Here is an 18,924-nt window from a genome sequence, read left to right as displayed (position 1 = left end):
CCAATCTGTTTGTGCTCTCCAAATCTCTTGCAGCAATACCTTTAGGTACATTAGATAGTGCGCAATAAGTCCCAAAGGGTCGTATATGGCCATCAACGTACGCAGCACGTCCCGTTTTGTGGGATGCTTTTCTCCAGTTAACAGCTCTTTGTTGCGTTCCGTACAGAGTTTATAACGGAAGGTATCCGATGATAAGCTCCACCACATCCCAAGGACCTTTTCCATAGCCAGCTCCGCATTCATATTCATCGACTTTTCTACCTTTGGAATTTCACCTAATGCTCGTAAAACAGCCGGAGAATTCGACACCCAATTTCGCATTTGGAATCCTCCCTGTTGGTGAATGTGGTGTACTTCATTGGCTAACTTTATTGCCTCTTCTTCCGTATCGACACTTGTCAGCATATCGTCGACGTAATGTCTATGGCGGATGGCATCAACTGCAGCAGGATACACGCTTTCAAACCGGGTTGCATTTTCATTCAAAACGTATAAAGCTGTGCTAGGGGAACACGTGGCACCGAACGTTACTACCTGCATCACGTAATCGCAGGCTTCTGCTGTGTCGTTATTAGCACACCATACAATTCGCTGGCTGTCCTCATCCACAGGATTCATACGCATTTGGTGAAACATTTCTGCAATATCACCACCAAGGCCCACCAACCGCTCCCGAAACTTATACAAGACTGACGACAGAGCGTTTAGTTGATCAGGACCCTTCATCAACACCGAATTTAGAGAAACACCTTTAAACGAAGCGGCTGCATCGAAAACAATTCTGACCTTTCCCGGTTTATTGGGATTGAAGATCGGGAAGATCGGTAAATACCAAGTTCTATCGCTGATTTTCCGGCTCTCTTCGGGAGTGAGTTTACGAATATATCCCTTGCGCTCATAGTCTGACATTTTCCCTCTTACCGTCTCTGATAGATGAGGATCACGTTCCATTCGTTTAATCAGACAACGATGACGTCTTAATGCCATGGAGCGATTATTTGGTAAACGGACATCGTCGTATTTCCAAAGCAGTCCAACCTCATATCGCCCATCCCGTAATGTTGTCGATTCTTGCAATTTGGTCAAAGCTCGTTTATCTTCTTTGGAGAATAAATTATCTTGTTGCGCTTTAATGCCTAAACTATCCAGTGCGAAGTAGTTCTTGACGGCTTCGTGCAAATATTCATCGGAGTAACGAGAGTGAAAGCAAACCTGAAAGCTACACGGAATCTCTTTTATATTTGCCGACGGACATACTCCATACACCGTCCAACCAAGACGTGTTTTAACTGCTACAGGCTCTTCTAGCTTACCTTCTCGGCCCTCGAGAGGATGTAACATTCTGGCGTTACTCATTCCAATCAGCAGCTTTGGTCGAACACTGTTGTAAGATTCGATAGGCAACCCTTTAAGTTGAGCGTACTGTTCCGAAAGCTTACGTACAGACAACGATTGCGATGGGAGCTTTAGATCTTTCACAGTGTATACTTCCGACAGACAGTGTTGGCTACTATTACTATACGTGCCGGAGATTTTCACGGAAACCATCATAGCGTCTTTCTCAAATCGGCAAGTATCTGCAGTCCAGCGCAAGCAGAGGGGATATTTCTCACCTCGCAGATCTAGTTCTTCTGCCAGACTCTCCTCCATCAAAGTCAAGGAAGATCCACTGTCCAGGAACGCGTACGTACGCAGAGCATTTCCATTGTGGTGAAGAACAACTGGGATGTACTGGAACAGAACCGATTTGCGTCCTCCGCGATGCGTATTGCATGAATCAGCTTCGGAAGCGTCACGGTTACTCAAGCTGGATGATGACACCTGCTGTTTGTCCTTAGCATCATTGTGCAGGAGCTGATGATGTTTGTATTGACAACCGTTCTTCCCGCACAGTTTTCCGAACTCACAAGGACCACGATGATCACCCAAGCAACTACGGCATAGCTTGTATTTCCGGAGTATATCCCAGCGAACTGAAAGACCGGACGAAAGAAATTTCTTGCACTTCTCCACTGCATCACAATCTCCATGGCAAACGAAACAACTACTGACGTCATATTGCTCAAACTTCTGTTCTGTTTCGGTGTGGGCATTTAGAAAACCATCGTCTTTCCGCCCACGGCGAGACTTACTATCGGAGGAACTAGAGAAATCTGGCAGTGTAATAGAGCTTGCTGCTTCCGCCAGTTTGTACAACCAATCACTAAAGTCTAACACAGTCACGGAGGGAAGAGACTGTCGATGAGTTGCCCAATTCAGTCGGATCATTGGGGGAAGCCGCTTAGTCAAGTTGTGCAGGAGGGTAGGGTTGCATAGATGCTGCTCCAAATCGCAGGCTTTAATAGTAGCTACCATGTTACGCACAGCCAAAGCAAAATCAACCAGCGATCCAAGGTTCTCCTCTTTTGGAGAAGGAAGAACGTTTATTTTTTGTAGTAGTGAATGAACGATGATATCCGGGCGACCAAAGAGCATCTTAAGGGTGGAGAGAACTTGTCCTAGATTAGTAGGATGTAACAGCTGACATTTAACTGCATCTAAGGCTCTTCCTCGCAAGCACTTTTGCAGTCGAGCTAGATTTTCTTCAGGTGAGTACCCACAGAGGTTTGTAGAATTCTCATATGTAGCAAAAAACAGTGGCCACTCTTCCGGGTCACCACAGAAGATTGGTAACTCTTTGGAAATCGCCTGTCGTGCAGCGATTTGACTACTATTTAGCAACGTAGTCCCTCCAAAGGCGCCAGAAAAGCCGAGGGAATCACAGGGGTAATGTTCTTGAGTCGCATAACGAGGAAGACCAACGAAAGGTGCGAACGCGGAGGCATTTGGACGTTGGTGGCGATTTGGCAATGATGATGACGGAATATACTCAAACTGCTCGGGACGACCGGGAGCAAACGATGACGCATTAGGCCGCTGCTCAACTGGAGGCGGATATCGTACTGGTACTGGAATGTATGCCTGTTGGTTTGGCGGAACTGGACCAAATGCTGACGAGTTCCCACGATTTGCGAGCGAATGTGGAACGTTAGCTGGAACACGAATTGGTTGTTCCTTCATACCTCGAACGAACACTGATTCATCTCTATTTTGGTGGCTAGCATGCGGAGGATGGTCATTAGAACGGTAATCATTCATTGGCGATGAATGGAAAATAGGAGGATCTCTAACATTATTACTTGCTGGCATATTTGCACTACTATTGCCCTGACTTGCATGATTTTTATTCACTGATGCCTCGAGTAAGAGTTGGTATTTACGTCGTAAAAACTTACGTTCGATGGCTTCTTCTTCTTCCAGCATCTTGATACGAAGTTCAACTGGAAGTTTGTTTGCTAGATCAGGATCAACAACAACCTCTCCCGAAACGGTAGGCATATTTAGTTGCACGAGTGGTGGCCGGGGAGAGCGCGGTTGTGGTGGTGGAACCGGCGAGATGGGTGTTTGTGGTGTAGGCAGACGTTGGTTTGATCGAGGAAGCTGCGGTTGTGCTATTGGCTCACTTGCAGGGGTTTTCGGATGCGGCGATTGTTGCGCAGGAACTTTAGCAGCGACGCATTCCGGGCAGCTCCAATCATAGTTGGCCACATCGTCGTTCACACCGACGCATTGAAAGTGATACCACCGTTCACAATCGTCACAGCAGACCATCTCGTCACAATCAGGAAGTTGACAGAGCGGGCAGGATTGCTGCAGGGTGATGTCTGGAACAGCATCTCGTGTACGGGTCTTTCGTGGCATCTCCGAACGATGAAAACGAAAATTTTAAACTGTTGCTTATGCAACAAAGGGAAACGGTTTCCGTAATTTTAAATTTTTGTATTTACGCAAATTAAAATTTTCCTGTAACAGTTGATAATTCGTAATTATTTTTAGTAGCACATTAAATCTATTACATACGTTTGTAAGTTTCCTGGATTTTCTGTAATTTCAACCGGAGCGATAGCGAAACTGTTTGCACGGGTCTAAGCTAGGTTTAATGTTAAATAAGTATTCGTTTTATCAATAGCTTCAAGTAGAGTCGTACTAACCTTATTTAAGTTTTATACTCTAGATAATTTATACTAGCATTAAGCAAAACTCCGTACTATTATTAAGTAAATTTTAGCCTTATCAGCAGTATTTATCCGTACTATATAGCAATAACTTTTAATCCCACTATTATTTAATTATCTTTAAGAAAATGTCCGTAGAAAGCGATTTTAATTCTCCTCGTGACTTGCAAGAATCGGCAGTGACAGTTCTCCATCCAATGTTTACACACCACGGTCAACTGTATGCAAGGTGAGTCCAGTTCAGCGATCCATGTGTTCAACAGTAGGTGCGGCGTATGCGCAACACCCTTAGATATTTCTGAAGAAGAAGTAATGAATGATATTGAGAGTGAGTTTCCGGTAATGCAGATTTATCGTTTGAACCGTTATGTTGACGGACAAAAGCAACCGTCTATGAGAATGAGTATCACCTTCAGAGCGTCCAAACTTCCGCAAACAGTGAGGATCTTTTGCGTATCGGTGCGCGTTAAGGCATTCTACCGTAAAGCAAATTTATGTCTCAACTGTCTCAGATATAATCATAAAACCGAAAATTGCAAGGGAAAGCGGCGATGCAAAACTTGTACAAGGTTCCACGATAAAGAGGAAGAATTCGTAAATTGTCAACAACAAGAGAAGTGTCTCCACTGTCGTAGTAACCACAAAACTACGGACCAGCTATGCCCAGAGCGGAATCGACAAAACAATATTCAAGCGATCATGGCGCGAACAAATCTAACTGCCATAGAGGCAACTGAGCAGTTTCCAATTCAAACACAAAATTACTACGAAGCTCTAACCGAAACAGTTCACGAACCGACTCCCGCAGAATCCTATGCTAAAGTGCTGGCAGGTAATTATAGACGAAGTCCAAACCCAAACCAGTCTCGGCGTAAGCAAGAAAACCGTGAAAAGGAGCAGAATTCAAATAATTTGGCCGAAAAAACTATGGTATTTAAGGCCAAACCAAAAACTACACAAACAACGCTGGAAACTCCAGCATTATTTAAGAAATACAAGCCAAACGATTCACATGCGTGGAAAGAAGAGCTGAAACAAAATCAGAGAAATCAACCACAGAAAAAGATTAGTAATCCCGTCAAAACAAACTTGGCAGTCAATCAAAAAGATGAAGATTCGGATCCCATTCCGCATACAAGTAATCAGCAAGGGAACAGCAACCATGCTACAGAAAGCTTTTCGACGTTCGTTAACAATATGATTGACAAAGGCAAACTGCATCCGCAAACTATGGAAGTTAACGAGTTTGACGAAGTAGACGAAAACGGCATATAACATGAAAATTTTACAAACAAACATTCAAAGCTTAAGGAAGAATAAGGATGAAATCGTACGAATATTGAACGAAGAAAACTACGACGTGGCACTATTGTCAGAGACGTGGACTAAATTGGGCGAAGAGGAATCACGACTATATAATATACCAGGATATCACCGTGTGTTATCTTCACGCTTCGATGATTACGGGGGAGCCGGTATTCTGATAAATAAAAACTGGAATTTTGAACCAATAACCGTGCCAACGCTCTCTGACAGCGTACAATGTGCGGCAGTAAAGATTATAAGATTAAATATAGTTCTTGCAGCAATATACGTTTCACCATCTATACCCAATGACGAATTTGAAGCTAGTATAGAAACAATGTTCAATCAGATAACTTCACCCCGAATTGTAATAGGAGGCGATTTCAATAGTCATCATTATGTCTGGGGAAATGACAAGTGTGACAGAAGAGGTTCGATACTAATGGATATTTTAAATAATTCAAACTTGATATTGTTGAATAATGGAGCAAAAACCTTTGTACCATTAGAAAGAGGAAAAAAATCAACTGCTATTGACTTAACACTAACATCTGCAAGTTTATACTGTGACTGCCAATGGCAAGTCTTGCCGCTATCTGTAGGAGGTAGTGCACATTTAGTAATTGATATTAAACTAAAACTGTCTAACGAAAAGAAAAGACCATCTATGATTAACTATAGTAAAGTGCATGAGGAACTGGCACAACTAGATTACGATGATGTACGTGATCTTGAAGATTTACGGAAAAAGATTCAAACTAGCGTTAAAAAAAATAGACGAAGAAGCAAATATACACCAAAAATTTGGTGGACCGAAAGTGTGGAAAGAGCATGGAAAAACAAACGAGAAGCCATGCTTAAATTTAACCAAGAAAGTACAATAGAGAATGCAATTCTAGTGAAAAAAATGTCAGCCATCTTTATTCGAGAGAAAAAAGAGGGAATTCGACAAAAAATAGAAGATCTAGCTTCCAGTATTGATCCGACGACCAACTCCAAGGTTATATGGAGCAAAATTAAAAGAATAACAGGTAAAAAAACATCTAAAGTTAACAATCCGATACAAGAGAATAAAGATTACGCAGAGAAATTCTTAGACCTACACTTTGGGCCAAGTGAGGTTCACTTACAAGGCTCCATAAGATATGGACCCACGTGCAACTACAACCTTATCGACACAGGTAAATGGGAACAAATTCTCGCCAAAAAACAATCTAGGTCAGCACCATCAAACGACATGATTACCTATGGAATGCTAAAGCAGCTAAAGCCATCTGTAAGAAACATAATCATTCAAGATATGAACAATATGTTTATAGCAGGAGTCTTACCTAGCTATTTGAAAGAGATAAAAGTGATAGCAATCCCCAAAGCCGGAAAGGACCAGGCGTCGGTTGAAGGCAAACGTCCCATTTCTTTGCTACCGACGATTACGAAAATTGTGAATAGTGCTGTGCTGGATAAAATCCAACAACATATTGAAAATAACAAAATCCTTCCAAGGCTTTCCTTCGGTTTTAGGAAGAAAGTATCAACGTCGACGTGCTTGAACTACCTAATAAATCACATTAAAGAAAATAAACGCAACAAATATATAACAGCCGCGGTTTTTGTAGATATTTCTAATGCCTACAATGCAGTAAGATGTACTAAACTAGAAGAAAGTTTGCAGAAATACCAATTTCCATCGGAGATTATCACATGGGTCAGCTCGTCCCTGACAAACAGAAAAATAATAATGCAAGTAGCAGAAGAGAAAATCTCACGTACGGTTTGTAATGGACTACCGCAAGGAGATGTTCTTTCTCCAACCTTGTTCAATATTTACACCACTGAATTACACTCTATAACACACGACGATGGCATAATAGTCCAGTTTGCAGATGATTTTGCAATTGTGGCTAGAGGTAAGAGCATACAAGAAATTGATCAGACGATGCAACATCTCATCTCACAATTTGAAGAGCGAGCTCAAACTCTCAATCTTAAAATACACCCCAACAAAACGAAAGCTGTACTGTTTCATGGAGGAAACGACAGCTTACAAGTTACAATCGGAAACACACCTATTGAAACGGTGTTAAGACACAAATTTTTGGGTTTGGAGATTGACCGATTCTTGAGATTCGACTGCCATACGAGAATATTGAAAGGAAAAATAAACGAACGATTATCAATGCTGAAAGTGATTAGCGGCATACACTGCGGTGGCCACCCACAAACGATGAAACAAATATACAATGCCCTCATCAGGAACGGGGTCGAATACGGCTCATCAATATTTAATAACGCTTGTAAAACGAATAAAAAATCCCTACAGGTATCCCTGAATGGATGCTTACGCAAAGCGACCGGATGTACAAAGACTACTCCATTGAACACACTCATGGCTCTTGCTGGACAGGAGCCTTGGGATATCCGAAGTAAATTTGTGGCGAGCAAGGAAGTGGCAAAAAGCATAGCCTTACGCACACCACTATTTGATCAATTTAAAAAATTAATTGATTTTTCGGGAAATGTGGAACAGCTTACTTACATTGAAAAAATATTCGTGGAAAATCGCCAGATGTTTGAGTATATAAGTCCATTCAAAACATTCGTTCAGTCTACGGAGAAGGTTAAAATTTATTTAAATATCGGTATGGTAATACGAAAAACAGAATCAAACCCCATCAAAATGAAACAATTAGTGCTAGGCCTCCTGTACGGGAAATATCAGTACTCTCCAAAATTATACACGGATGCTTCAAAGACCGGTGATGTATGCGGTGTAGGAATCTTTATAGAAACTAATAAGCAACGAATGTGTTATCGTTTGGAATACGAGACGTCAACAATGACGGCCGAGATGATTGCAATCCGGATAGCAACAGAACAAGTTCTTCGATATGAATTAAAAGATGCTGTAATATTAACCGACTCCCTCGCAGCTTGTACACTCCTAAACAATAGCCAACATAAAACAATTCGAAATACACTTGTCGAAAATATACTTAACAATTGTCGTAGGTGGAATACTTCTATCCAGTGGATTCCTAGCCATATTAACATTACGGGCAACGACATTGCTGATATGCTAGCCAAAGAAGGTACTCGTTCTAACGCTGTAATCAAGCACGAACTTTTAATTAAGGACGTCGTTTTGATACTACAAAATGAAAAACAAAATACGACAGATCAGTGGTATAAAGAGTACGCTAAAGATAAAGGTCAAAAGTTTTTCGCTATCCAGAAAGATTTTTCTGACAATCCATGGTACTATAAACAAAAACTTAACAATAAAGAAACACGGACAATGAACAGACTTATGGCTGGGCATGATTATAGCAAATATTGGTTACACAGAATGAAAATTAAAGACAGCCCAAACTGTGATGATTGCAATGAACCGGAAACAGCTGAACATATTATAATTAAATGCCCTCGCTTCAACAACACACGGAAAAATTATAGCTTCAACGATAAATTCCAAAATATTACGGAATTATTAACAACCAAAAGTACGGATATTTTCAAGGAAGTTGTAAACTTTATGAAACAAATCAAAATCACCATTTAATTTACTGACTACACTGCAAGAAACGATAAAAACGACCTCGCGGACAGTCGCGGTAAAGTGGAACGTCATCATGACGTAAAACAGAGCAGTTGGATATTATGGTCCTGGTTACCGATCCAGCAAAGTGGTACTTTAGGGTCCACAACTAGAGAAGAAGAAGAAGAAGAAGAGCCCCAGACGTTACACAGATCTGCCAAGGCCCCCTGATCCGTGTGGCTATATCAGGCTTGGTACCACCATCGGGCGTTGTCTGACTATCAAGATTTCTTCTTCTTGGGCTAGGGAGTTAGTCCCAGGCTGTTTTGTCCCATCTACAAGGTCGTTAAACAACCCTTTCCAGTTCGGCGTATCGTTGACGGGCAGCTGTCTTAGCTGCTCTGGTTCGCACTCGCTCAATGCCGGTCTTTGCCTCTCTCCGCTCGTCAATTATACTCCGCTCCCAGACTCGGGATTCAAGTTGTTCGACAAAGGCCTTTTTACCTCCAATCTACGGGTGTCGTAACGAGTAACGACAACCTACTTTGTCCTCCCCTCCCTGGACATGTGCGACACGCAATCTCGCGTGTCTCGGAGATAATAAGATGATGGTCTGATATAATGTCGGTTCTGCGCTTGTTGCATACATCAAGCGGGCTCTTTCGCCATTTTCGGCTGATGCAGATGTGGTCGATTTGGTTTTGGGTTCGGCCGTTGTGGGAAACCTACGTGACTTTATGTGCTGGTCTTCGTGAAAAGATGACACCAATGATGACGATCCACCAATGACCATGATGTTACTACTACAAAACTCAGTAAATAACCCCCCATTTTGACTCATCTCTCCTAGATCATGGCATCCCATGACGAGATCAAGGTCCACACTGTTTGACTTAATCTTCTCATTGAAGTCACCCAAGTGGATTTGGATGTCCCTCTTCGGGATTTTCTCAACCACAGTGTTCAGCTGGCTGTAGAAACAGTAGCATTTCTAACGAATGTTCTGAACCTGGCAACGTTTATTCTTTTATCGGTTCTTGTATAACCAGAGCCGGCACAACGTGGAGGTAGGGATAGGAGCTAGTGAAGAGGTGGTAGATTTGCACATGTTCACTTTTCGCCAGTTCATGTGGTTAGCTGATCTGTAATTCTTGATCGCATTGCCGATCAGGAAGCATCAACCATTAGGCCGAAGTTCAGGGTTCGCTGTCGCAGATGAAAATTGATTTTTACCTCAAGGCACAGCAAACATAAGCCTATACTTACGGCAAGAAAATTCGAAACCAATAAGCTCAACAGTCTTTTTTTATTTTAATTTATTCATAGGCACGAGCTGTCGAAATCAACTCACTTTTCCGTTACCTCGTCATCACACATGGTTTGTTCAAAATCCACAGTTTCTTCGATTACTTGATCACCCGCAACAACAGCCTTCACTTCAGGCATGCATGTCTCCAAATGCTGTTTCTTCAGATTTCTGGTAGTAAAAGTAGCCTCACAATGCGGACAATGCTCAATACGTTTCTAAAAGAAAGAAAGAAGATTTAGACCTGACAATCACCCGTTCTTACTTTAGTCATACCCGTTTGCATCGGAGATAGCCGACCAGATGATTGGGATCAGGCTTCACGCGTGCGTTCGCCCTGACGCCATGCTTGATGAACATATGCTTATTGTAATTGTAGTGATGGAAAAAATCTCTTCCGCAACATATGTAATCGTCACTATAAAAAAGAGGGGGATTTATATTTCAGAATGTTTCTAAATAAACTATTGTCAACATGAACGATTCTAGATAGATAGTGCTTAAACGGATAAACTCCTTTAGAACAGACTTACCGGTAAGAAATGCACAAATGATTTTCCCTTAAATCAGTCGAAGGAAACACAGCCAAACAGGTGCCGCACTCAAGCTCCTTTGGGTTGGAATGACGTAATTTATGCCTCGCCAAAGAATCTTTATCAAAGAATAGTTGCACACAAATATCGCAAATAAATCGAATTTGAATCTGCAAAAAAGAGGCCACAGATATGTTAGTTTGTAGCTCTACTTAACACCCGCAAGGGTTAAATTTTCAACCTTACCCCGTGCACGTATTCAATGTGATCCCGCTGTACTTCTCGTCGCAAGAACGTACGCGGGCAATGATCACAAGGTATGCGTACATTTTCGTGAACCGTTTTTCTGTGTCGTTTGAGGGTCGCCGACTTTATGAATGATTTATCACATCGGGTACATTTGTACTTCCTTTCATTAGCGTGGGTTTCCATGTGCTCCTTCATTATTGACTTCCTAAAACCACAGGCGCATTAGAAAACAAAAAATTAAAACACACTATTTCCCAGTACCGTTTAAATTGCAATCCGCATATTTCACAAGGGAAGATGTAATCTGCATTGTGTTGGATGTTAACGTGATGGCGAAGATCCTGTTTTGTATTGGCCCGATGGCCGCAGTACTCGCAGCAATGATCCAACAAGTTCAAATGACGTTTCTTATGGGTAGACAATCCGGACTGGGTTGCGAATTGGATTCCACAAATGTCACATACATGAGGCTTGTGAACATTCTCGAAATGCTTTTTACGGGCTCGTGCATTGGGTAATACTTCCGAACAACCAACGTAAGGACACGCGTATTTTCTATTTTCTTTTCTCTTGTGTGAATCCTGATGGCCTCGCATATGTTGTGGGTAGTACGTGGTATACTTGCACTTCTCACAATTGAGCAGCACATTTCGCCTTTTCCTTTTCGGTTTCGCTGGATCACATCCCTCCTGTTTGGCGATATTGGAAAATGCTTGGAAAAGGCTATCTATTTTTTGGTCCTTATTTTTTACAGATCCCGAGCCCTTTCGTTTCATTTCTTTCAAAAGTGGTTGCGGAATTAGCTCCGCTAATTCATCAGCAGTACATTCCTCTGCATAGATAGCCGAATCATTTTTTGAAGGATCTTCAACTTGTACATCGTATTTCTTTTCGTCATCGCTATCTTCCATTTTCGCAATCCGGTAGTTGCCAAATTCATTCAATAAGTCTTCAACGTACACCGTTGGCTTAGTACATAGGTCAAGATCTTTGAATAAAATCGCCAACTGATCCGGTTTACTGCGGAACAGATCGATCATGGGCGCCGAGTTGGAACCTTTCAGCTCTATCAGTGAATTTATGAATAGATGCATATTAAGCAATTTTAATCGAAACTTGGCAAAAAATTTAAGCAATTCAAAGCATTTCTGACAAGCCAATTGAGGAAGCAAAGATGCTTTAGACTGAAATGAAAAGTTTTCAAACAAATAGGTATTACAACAACGATATAGAAAAGGATAATCTCAAAGGATACATCTTCAAATACGAATGTTACTGCTGTAATAAAATCCTGCACACTGCCGTCGAAAAGTGGATCTGTTCGGTCCAATGAAATCATTCCATCTTTTGTCGCAGGTTTCAGACACATCCGGCAAACGAAGGGGAAACTTTCCAACTTAAAGACAACCATTTCTCCACTGAATGGTACAATATTATCGGGCTTTAAACCATACAAACTAAACCTTAAATTTTTTGAGACAACCACACAAACGCAGTGCCGTATACTGAACTGCACCCACTGCACCTGAGCTGACTCTGACTCTGACTGTGACTGTGAGCAGGGATGCTAGGTGATTTTTTGAAAAATCTTCACGAAACAAGGAAAAATGAATATAGAATTAACAAAAGGGCGAATGTAACATAACAATAACACGTATGCAATGCATGGCCACGCTCGTACACATCCTTTCCCACTTATACATGTACCGTGGACCCCCGTTCGTTTGACCGTTTTTAATCTGAACACTTTTTAATTTGAACCCCGTTGGTTTGCACAACGTGCAAATTAAAAATGGTTCAAATGTCATTTTCAATATGACATCATTTGCTTATCCAGACAATGCACATCAACACGATTTGTTTGTCTGATCTAGCGTGTTTAATCTGTTTCACAATGCGGTTTCCCAACGATTATGGTATAGAAATCTGGTCGGAGAATGAAATATTCGCTGCTTGCAACTGCCAACTGAATCAAACCACCAAAACAATAACAAAGAACAGGGCAGCCAGTTCACACAAGCTCCAGCATATTTAGGGTTACCATTTGTTCAAATTAAAAGCTAACCCCGTTAGTTTGCATGAGGAATCGTTCAAACGAACGGGGGTCCACTGTACACACAGTTTTTGCCCGGAGTGGTGCGCTGTTGCTTCTGTTGCTTGTCATTTGTATGGGCACGAGGAAGAGATGCCAGTCTTCTTGATGGGATATTTTTGCCCAGGTAACCAATAAGCATTACTATAAGCAGTAAATCAATCGTTTATTAGCATCTCTGGCGTTTAATACTGCAGGTTGCTCTTCAGCCTTTTGACTGCATAACTGTTGTAAAGTGGCATCCACAATTCTATTTAAATTCTTCTTGTCGGTAACAAGCTGTAAATAAGCATTGTCAGCACTATAAGAGGGCTAGCAGTAAAGTAGCCACTTATTTTGCCAAAATTGCATTTAAGTAGCATTTAAGACAACTTAAATGCTTATTGGCTTGCATTCGAATTGCATTGGAAATGCGTACAGTGGACCCCCGTTCGTTTGAACGATTCCTCATGCAAACTAACGGGGTTAGCTTTTAATTTGAACAACTGGTAACCCCAAATATGCTGGAGCTTGTGTGAACTGGCTGCCCTGTTCTTTGTTTTTGTTTTGGTGGTTTGATTCAGTTGGCAGTTGCAAGCAGCGAATATTTCATTCTCCGATCAGATTTCTACCTTAATCGTTGGGAAAACGCATTGTGAAACAGATTAAACACGCTAGATCAGTACAAACAAATCGTGTTTATGTGCATTGTCTGCATAAGCAAATGATGTCATATTGAGAATGACATTGGAACCATTTTTAATTTGTACATCGTGCAAACCAACGGGGTTCAAATTAAAAGTTCAGATTAAAAACGGTCAAACGAACGGGGGTCCACGGTATTGGTTACCTGGGTAATCCATTGAAAAGAAAATTTCCAAAGCATTTGGCTAGCTAGTGACTCCGACAACCGATTCATGCAAAGCTGATGTATGAAAATGCATTAGTATCGCCGTAAACAGCGGAAGAGAGGAGACACGAAGTTAATCCACAGAGAACAGACTACCAGGTAATCACCAAAAAGTGTGTAAAAGGTTTTTATGTAATCTACGAGTAATCCTTCAATAGAGCACCCCTCGAGCAGTAAGTGGCAAACTAAACCTTGATGTCGCTGCCTTCGCTGATATGTAACTCCAGCACAACGTAGGGCCCTATTCTGTAAGTCACGTCGAGAAACTCGGCTCGACTCAGTCACTGTCGAGTGTCGAGTGCAAGAAAAACGGGCAGCATAGCGGCTCAATGCACGACCAAAACAAAGCTAGCTCAGGCGTCACTTGCTAACCGTTTAGTCACTAGCTTTTTGGCGGTGGACTCAGTCGAGTTACTCGACAAAGTCGGGTCGCGTGTGACTTACATAATACCAAAAGTCGACTAGTCGAGCAAAGTGACACTCGACGTGACATACAGAATAGGGCCCGTAATATTGATAAAGGTACATGGATATTTTTTGATGCGTTTGGCAAACTATTTTTGGAGGGCGCCACCGACAGCTTTTACACACAAAAATTCGATTACTTCCTTCGAGCCTGTTAATCTGTTCTCTGTGGTTAATCTATCATTTGCAGATACCTCGAAATGAAAAAGTACCCAAAAATTGACGGTCAAGTGGTTTTTGTCATATCAAAACAACAAGTTCATAGGGTGCGCACCTTGCGCGTATGTGAGAATGAATAGAGTTACCAAATATTCAGATTAAAAATGAATTCGCCTAATCTGAACGAGGTGTTTTTCTCCTTAGCGGGAGTTCATGGTATTTACTGGCCAGCAAACTTTCTCCGATTCTATTCGGATTTCGTGCAGTTTTACTTCAGTTTTCGAAGGGTTTTATTTTCGAGTGTAGGTTGTTGAGGAAAGTGTTCAGAAAAATCTGGCATCTCTGGATCAGAAAACAAAAACAAAAGCATCACAAAGTGCAGCCGCCGTCGCCGGCCGCCTCCGAACCAACGCGGTCCGACGGTCATCAGTCAGCAGTCAGCACCGTCATCACCTGTCATCAGTAGTACACTCTTGACTTGAGACTTGACTCTTTGCTTTACTGTTAGCCGAGCTAAATAGTTATCGCTGTGCAAATTTATTATATCCGATCTATAAAATACAACCAATTTTATCAAAACGTGACATTGAATGTAAAGAAGCAAAAATATTCTTTAGATTAGGTTGCAAAGATGAACAACATTATACTGAAGAATTTTCCCAACGTTTGTCGAGGCTGCTTGAAGGACCTTCCTTTCGATAAACTTATTTCGTTGGATTGCGTTCCTATCGAATGCGATGGTTTTTCCGTTGCGGAGTGCTATGCAGAGTTTGAACCGGAAATTCAGCGGGTAAGTTAATTAAGCTAACTTCGTTAAAATATCATAAAATGCCATTAGTGCTTTTATGCATTCTAGGACAGCAATGACATGCTCCCGTCGGAGGTTTGTTACGATTGCTTGCACGAACTGAAATACTTTTTGAGTTATCGAAAACGGCAAAAGTTTCTTGCAAAACTTATTGCTGCAATGGCTCAGTTACGCCAAGGAAACAGTACTTTACTGGTGGATTTGTTCTATGATGAGATGGAATACATGCAACAGGTGTTTCAGGAGCTAAATCTTTGTGATGGGGAACTTCTCTTGGATGATTTGGTTTGCAATAAGGTTGAAGTCGTTAGCGAGGAAATAAGCAGTGAAGAAGAAAATGATGACGCTGATGTTTCCGAAGAAATAGTTCCGCGGATAGATGTTATTGAAATTGCCGCAAATGCGAAGGCAGGTCGTCCAAAAAGAACGATCAAGGTCCCTAAGCGTATATCAGAGGCTTTCTATGAACGAAAAAATGAGAAACGAAAAGAAGAAAATAATGCCGCAGATGTTTCCGTTGTGGTACAACAGACAGAAGCTGTTGAAACGGTAGCAAGTGCCGAGATTGGTCGTCCAAAGAGAACGATCAAGGTACCTATGCGGATAGCAGAGGCTTTTCGTGAACGGAAAAACAGGAAACGAGGAGAAGCAAACGATACCGCTGATGTTTCTATTGCGGTACAACGGACAGAAGCCGTTGAAATGGTAGCAAGTGCAGAGGCAGATTGTTCAAAGAAAGCAGCTAAGGTTCCTAAGCTAAGGCACGAGGCACGACAAATTGAGAAGCAAGAACAAGTAACTGATGTCGCGGATGATTCCGTTACAGTACAACGGACAGAAGTCTTTGAAACGGAAGGAAATACCAAGGTATGTCGTTCAAAGAGAATGACCAAAGTTCCTAAGCGTATAGCAGAAGGTTTTCATGAACGACACAAATCTAAACGCAGTAGAGATCGACCGAAAAAAAGCGATCAATCCAGAATCATAAATCAGCAACACGAAAAACAAGAACAGATCGTAGAGAAAGATAAAATTAATTATAATAACTTATTTTCCAAAGTTGCAAATTCTGAGCCAGAGGGAAATGACGAACTGTCTGAAACGGATCCGTTGACTGACCAAGCAACTGGCTTCTGGAATAAACCTAATTACATCTGCAAGGTGGAAAATTGTCAAGCAGGAAGCTTCGCTACCCGCGCCGAAATGGTATTGCATAAAAAAGATCAACACTGTGGAAATATCTGTGAAATTTGTGGCGAATCTTTTACTGCTCCATCAGGGCTAAAGAACCACAAAAAACGGCATGTTGGTCGTTCATATAGCTGTTCGTATTGTGATATTATACTGTACACCAAGACTGAACTAAATGCACACATTCAACGACGACACGTAAAAAGTAAGGAAAAGTCCTGCTTTATATGTGGAGTTCACTTCGCGGAGTAAGTAATTATTTCGATGCCATAGGTATGGGGAGTTAATTCAATGTTTTGTAATTTGTAGCAATCGCCTTTTGGCTAGACATATGGAAATACACACAAATGAAAAATGTTTTAAATGCAACCTATGCGGAATAACGTTGAAATGCAGTAATCACAGAGCGCGTCACATTGCAGAGGTACACCTGAATATAAGATACACGTGCGAACACTGCCAGCAATCGTACGGCCGAAAAGATAAACTCCGAAATCACTTGGAGAAGACGCACGGTGTAGGTTTTAAATTCCAACAATTTAATAATTATTTTTGAAAGCATTTGATTTTGTAATCTTACCGCAGATCCAATCCTACTTTGTTTGTGACATCTGTCTAGTTTCGTTCGAAACGCAGAGTCGGTTGGATGTTCATCGAAACCGTCACAATAATCCCAAACAGTTGGAATGTGCCATTTGTTTACTGGCGTTTAAAAATCTCGAGAACCTCAATGAACATCTCTGTATCTCTTATCGGTAATCGTCGGGTTGTGTATTGTTTAAAAAAATGTATTAAAGTTGTATTTGCAGGGACAATTACATTTGTTGCGATCGAGATTGGAAAAATCATCAGCAGTATAATAAGCATCAAATGTATGTGCATGATGTCAGAACCAATGTACGGGTTCGACCAGATCCAAATAAGCTTATGGGTGAAATACGTGGTCAGCGGGTAAGTAATAAACCGGATCATGTTCCCAAATTTAATGTTAGATTTAACTCATTAGACAAGTTTGTTTTTTTTTAGAAACAACAAATTCGATGTCCAAAGTGTGAGAAACCGTTTGGAAGTCGCATAAAGAAAAAACTGCATGAGAAAACCTGCACGGATAGTTCGCCACTTAGTTTAAAACCAGTATTAGTGAATATATCGCTGAAGTAAATATCTTTTCTATGGAATTTCTAATTTTTGATTGCGATGTGACTTATGATATTGACGATATACAAAGGATAGGTCAATGCTTAATTCAGCAATATTGTAGATAACAATCAGCACTGGAAGCATCCAATACATTTTGGTTTTGCTTAATAATTGGGATTTAGGAGTGCCGCAGGCACATTGGAATCGGTTCCAGGTAGATCCTAATCATGGTGTACTGGAAATGCGGGTTGGGCTGACAGCTGTGTTATTCTTTTACGTCGGCATCCACGTCAAAGTCCATGGCTGTTGGCTCAGATGCAACATGGCTTTGCACTCTGTCCTCATAAACGATAGGGGTACAACCCTCGCGTGGCCTCCCTGCTTGCATAGACAAGCATGGGATCGAGTGGAGATAACGGCTTAGAGTTGGGACTCAAAGAATTATCCATGTCCTACATCAATAATTTAATTACTTTACTTATGTGTCCATGTCCGCTGATCTGGCAGAACAAAGGGATAAAATCAAAGACCTCCACTGCAGTTACCCGCCATGGTTTTTGCTTGTTGCCAGGACTGGTTTACATCTATAGTCCGGATGTCGTTGGCGAAGCTGCGTCGCCATGATCCTCTGAGTCTATCTCTTCCACGCTGTCCTTGCGGATTCCAGTCGAGTGCTTCTCCGCAAATCTCATTCGCTCTTTTCCTCAAGATATGTCTGATCCAATGCCACCTACGTTTTCGAATTTCTGTAGCTATCAGCCGTTGGCGACATCGACGACGGAGTTCCTCATTGGATATCCAGTTTTCAGGCCACCAGGCACGAAGGATATATCGCAGGCAGCTGTAGTTTTTGCGTTGTCCGCAGAGACGCACTTCGTTTCGCAGGTATACAGAAATTTGCGTTTCGATGATCCCAAAGTGATTCCTTTGTTAAAAAAGTATGCTGACTTGAACGCGATAAATTTTATCTTGTTTAAAGTAGGGATCGCCAGCGAGCGAAATTCTGTCCCCGGAACTGAACTTACAATAAATGGAGTATTAGCTCAACTAGTCCGCACTGATGGCTCTGCAATACCATCTTTGGATTGAACACTGGGACGTAACGATTTAAGTATTATGGAAGCCTCTAGTCATGCCACGACCGCCAGCGTTCATTAGTCCGGTCCTACGTGTGTGCACACCCACAGCCTTCAGGAT

At 41.6% G+C, this 18,924-nt stretch overlaps 2 protein-coding genes and 1 long non-coding RNA gene across 3 annotated transcripts; 1 reads left to right on the top strand and 2 right to left on the bottom strand.

Moving 5' to 3' along the window:
* Positions 1 to 3,832: 3,832 nt before the first annotated feature.
* Positions 3,833 to 8,552, bottom strand: LOC128734636 (uncharacterized). The gene is made up of 3 exons (XR_008411985.1): positions 8,359 to 8,552; positions 7,897 to 8,301; positions 3,833 to 4,353 (listed from the first exon to the last, which is right to left on the bottom strand). It is a non-coding gene; the product is annotated as an uncharacterized LOC128734636 (long non-coding RNA).
* Positions 8,553 to 10,223: 1,671 nt separating this feature from the next.
* Positions 10,224 to 12,472, bottom strand: LOC128737386 (zinc finger protein 141-like). Its single transcript, XM_053832014.1, has 6 exons — positions 12,239 to 12,472; positions 11,245 to 12,167; positions 10,981 to 11,188; positions 10,735 to 10,904; positions 10,478 to 10,619; positions 10,224 to 10,419 (listed from the first exon to the last, which is right to left on the bottom strand). The coding sequence occupies exons 1-6, from the start codon at positions 12,392 to 12,394 to the stop codon at positions 10,243 to 10,245; spliced, it is 1,776 nt and encodes a 591-aa protein (XP_053687989.1). The 5' UTR covers positions 12,395 to 12,472; the 3' UTR covers positions 10,224 to 10,242.
* Positions 12,473 to 15,158: 2,686 nt separating this feature from the next.
* Positions 15,159 to 17,748, top strand: LOC128736627 (zinc finger protein 37-like). The gene is made up of 6 exons (XM_053831114.1): positions 15,159 to 15,378; positions 15,445 to 16,835; positions 16,897 to 17,104; positions 17,173 to 17,342; positions 17,397 to 17,538; positions 17,614 to 17,748. Exons 1-6 carry the CDS (start codon positions 15,220 to 15,222, stop codon positions 17,746 to 17,748), a joined length of 2,205 nt encoding a protein of 734 aa, XP_053687089.1. The 5' UTR covers positions 15,159 to 15,219.
* The last annotated feature ends 1,176 nt before the right edge of the window (positions 17,749 to 18,924 follow it).

The sequence above is a fragment of the Sabethes cyaneus genome, chromosome 2 (assembly GCF_943734655.1).
Source record: "Sabethes cyaneus chromosome 2, idSabCyanKW18_F2, whole genome shotgun sequence".
In the NCBI taxonomy this organism is placed as follows: domain Eukaryota; kingdom Metazoa; phylum Arthropoda; class Insecta; order Diptera; family Culicidae; genus Sabethes; species Sabethes cyaneus.
Note: the sequence above shows the minus strand (reverse complement) of the source record. Positions and strands in the feature narration are given on the sequence as shown.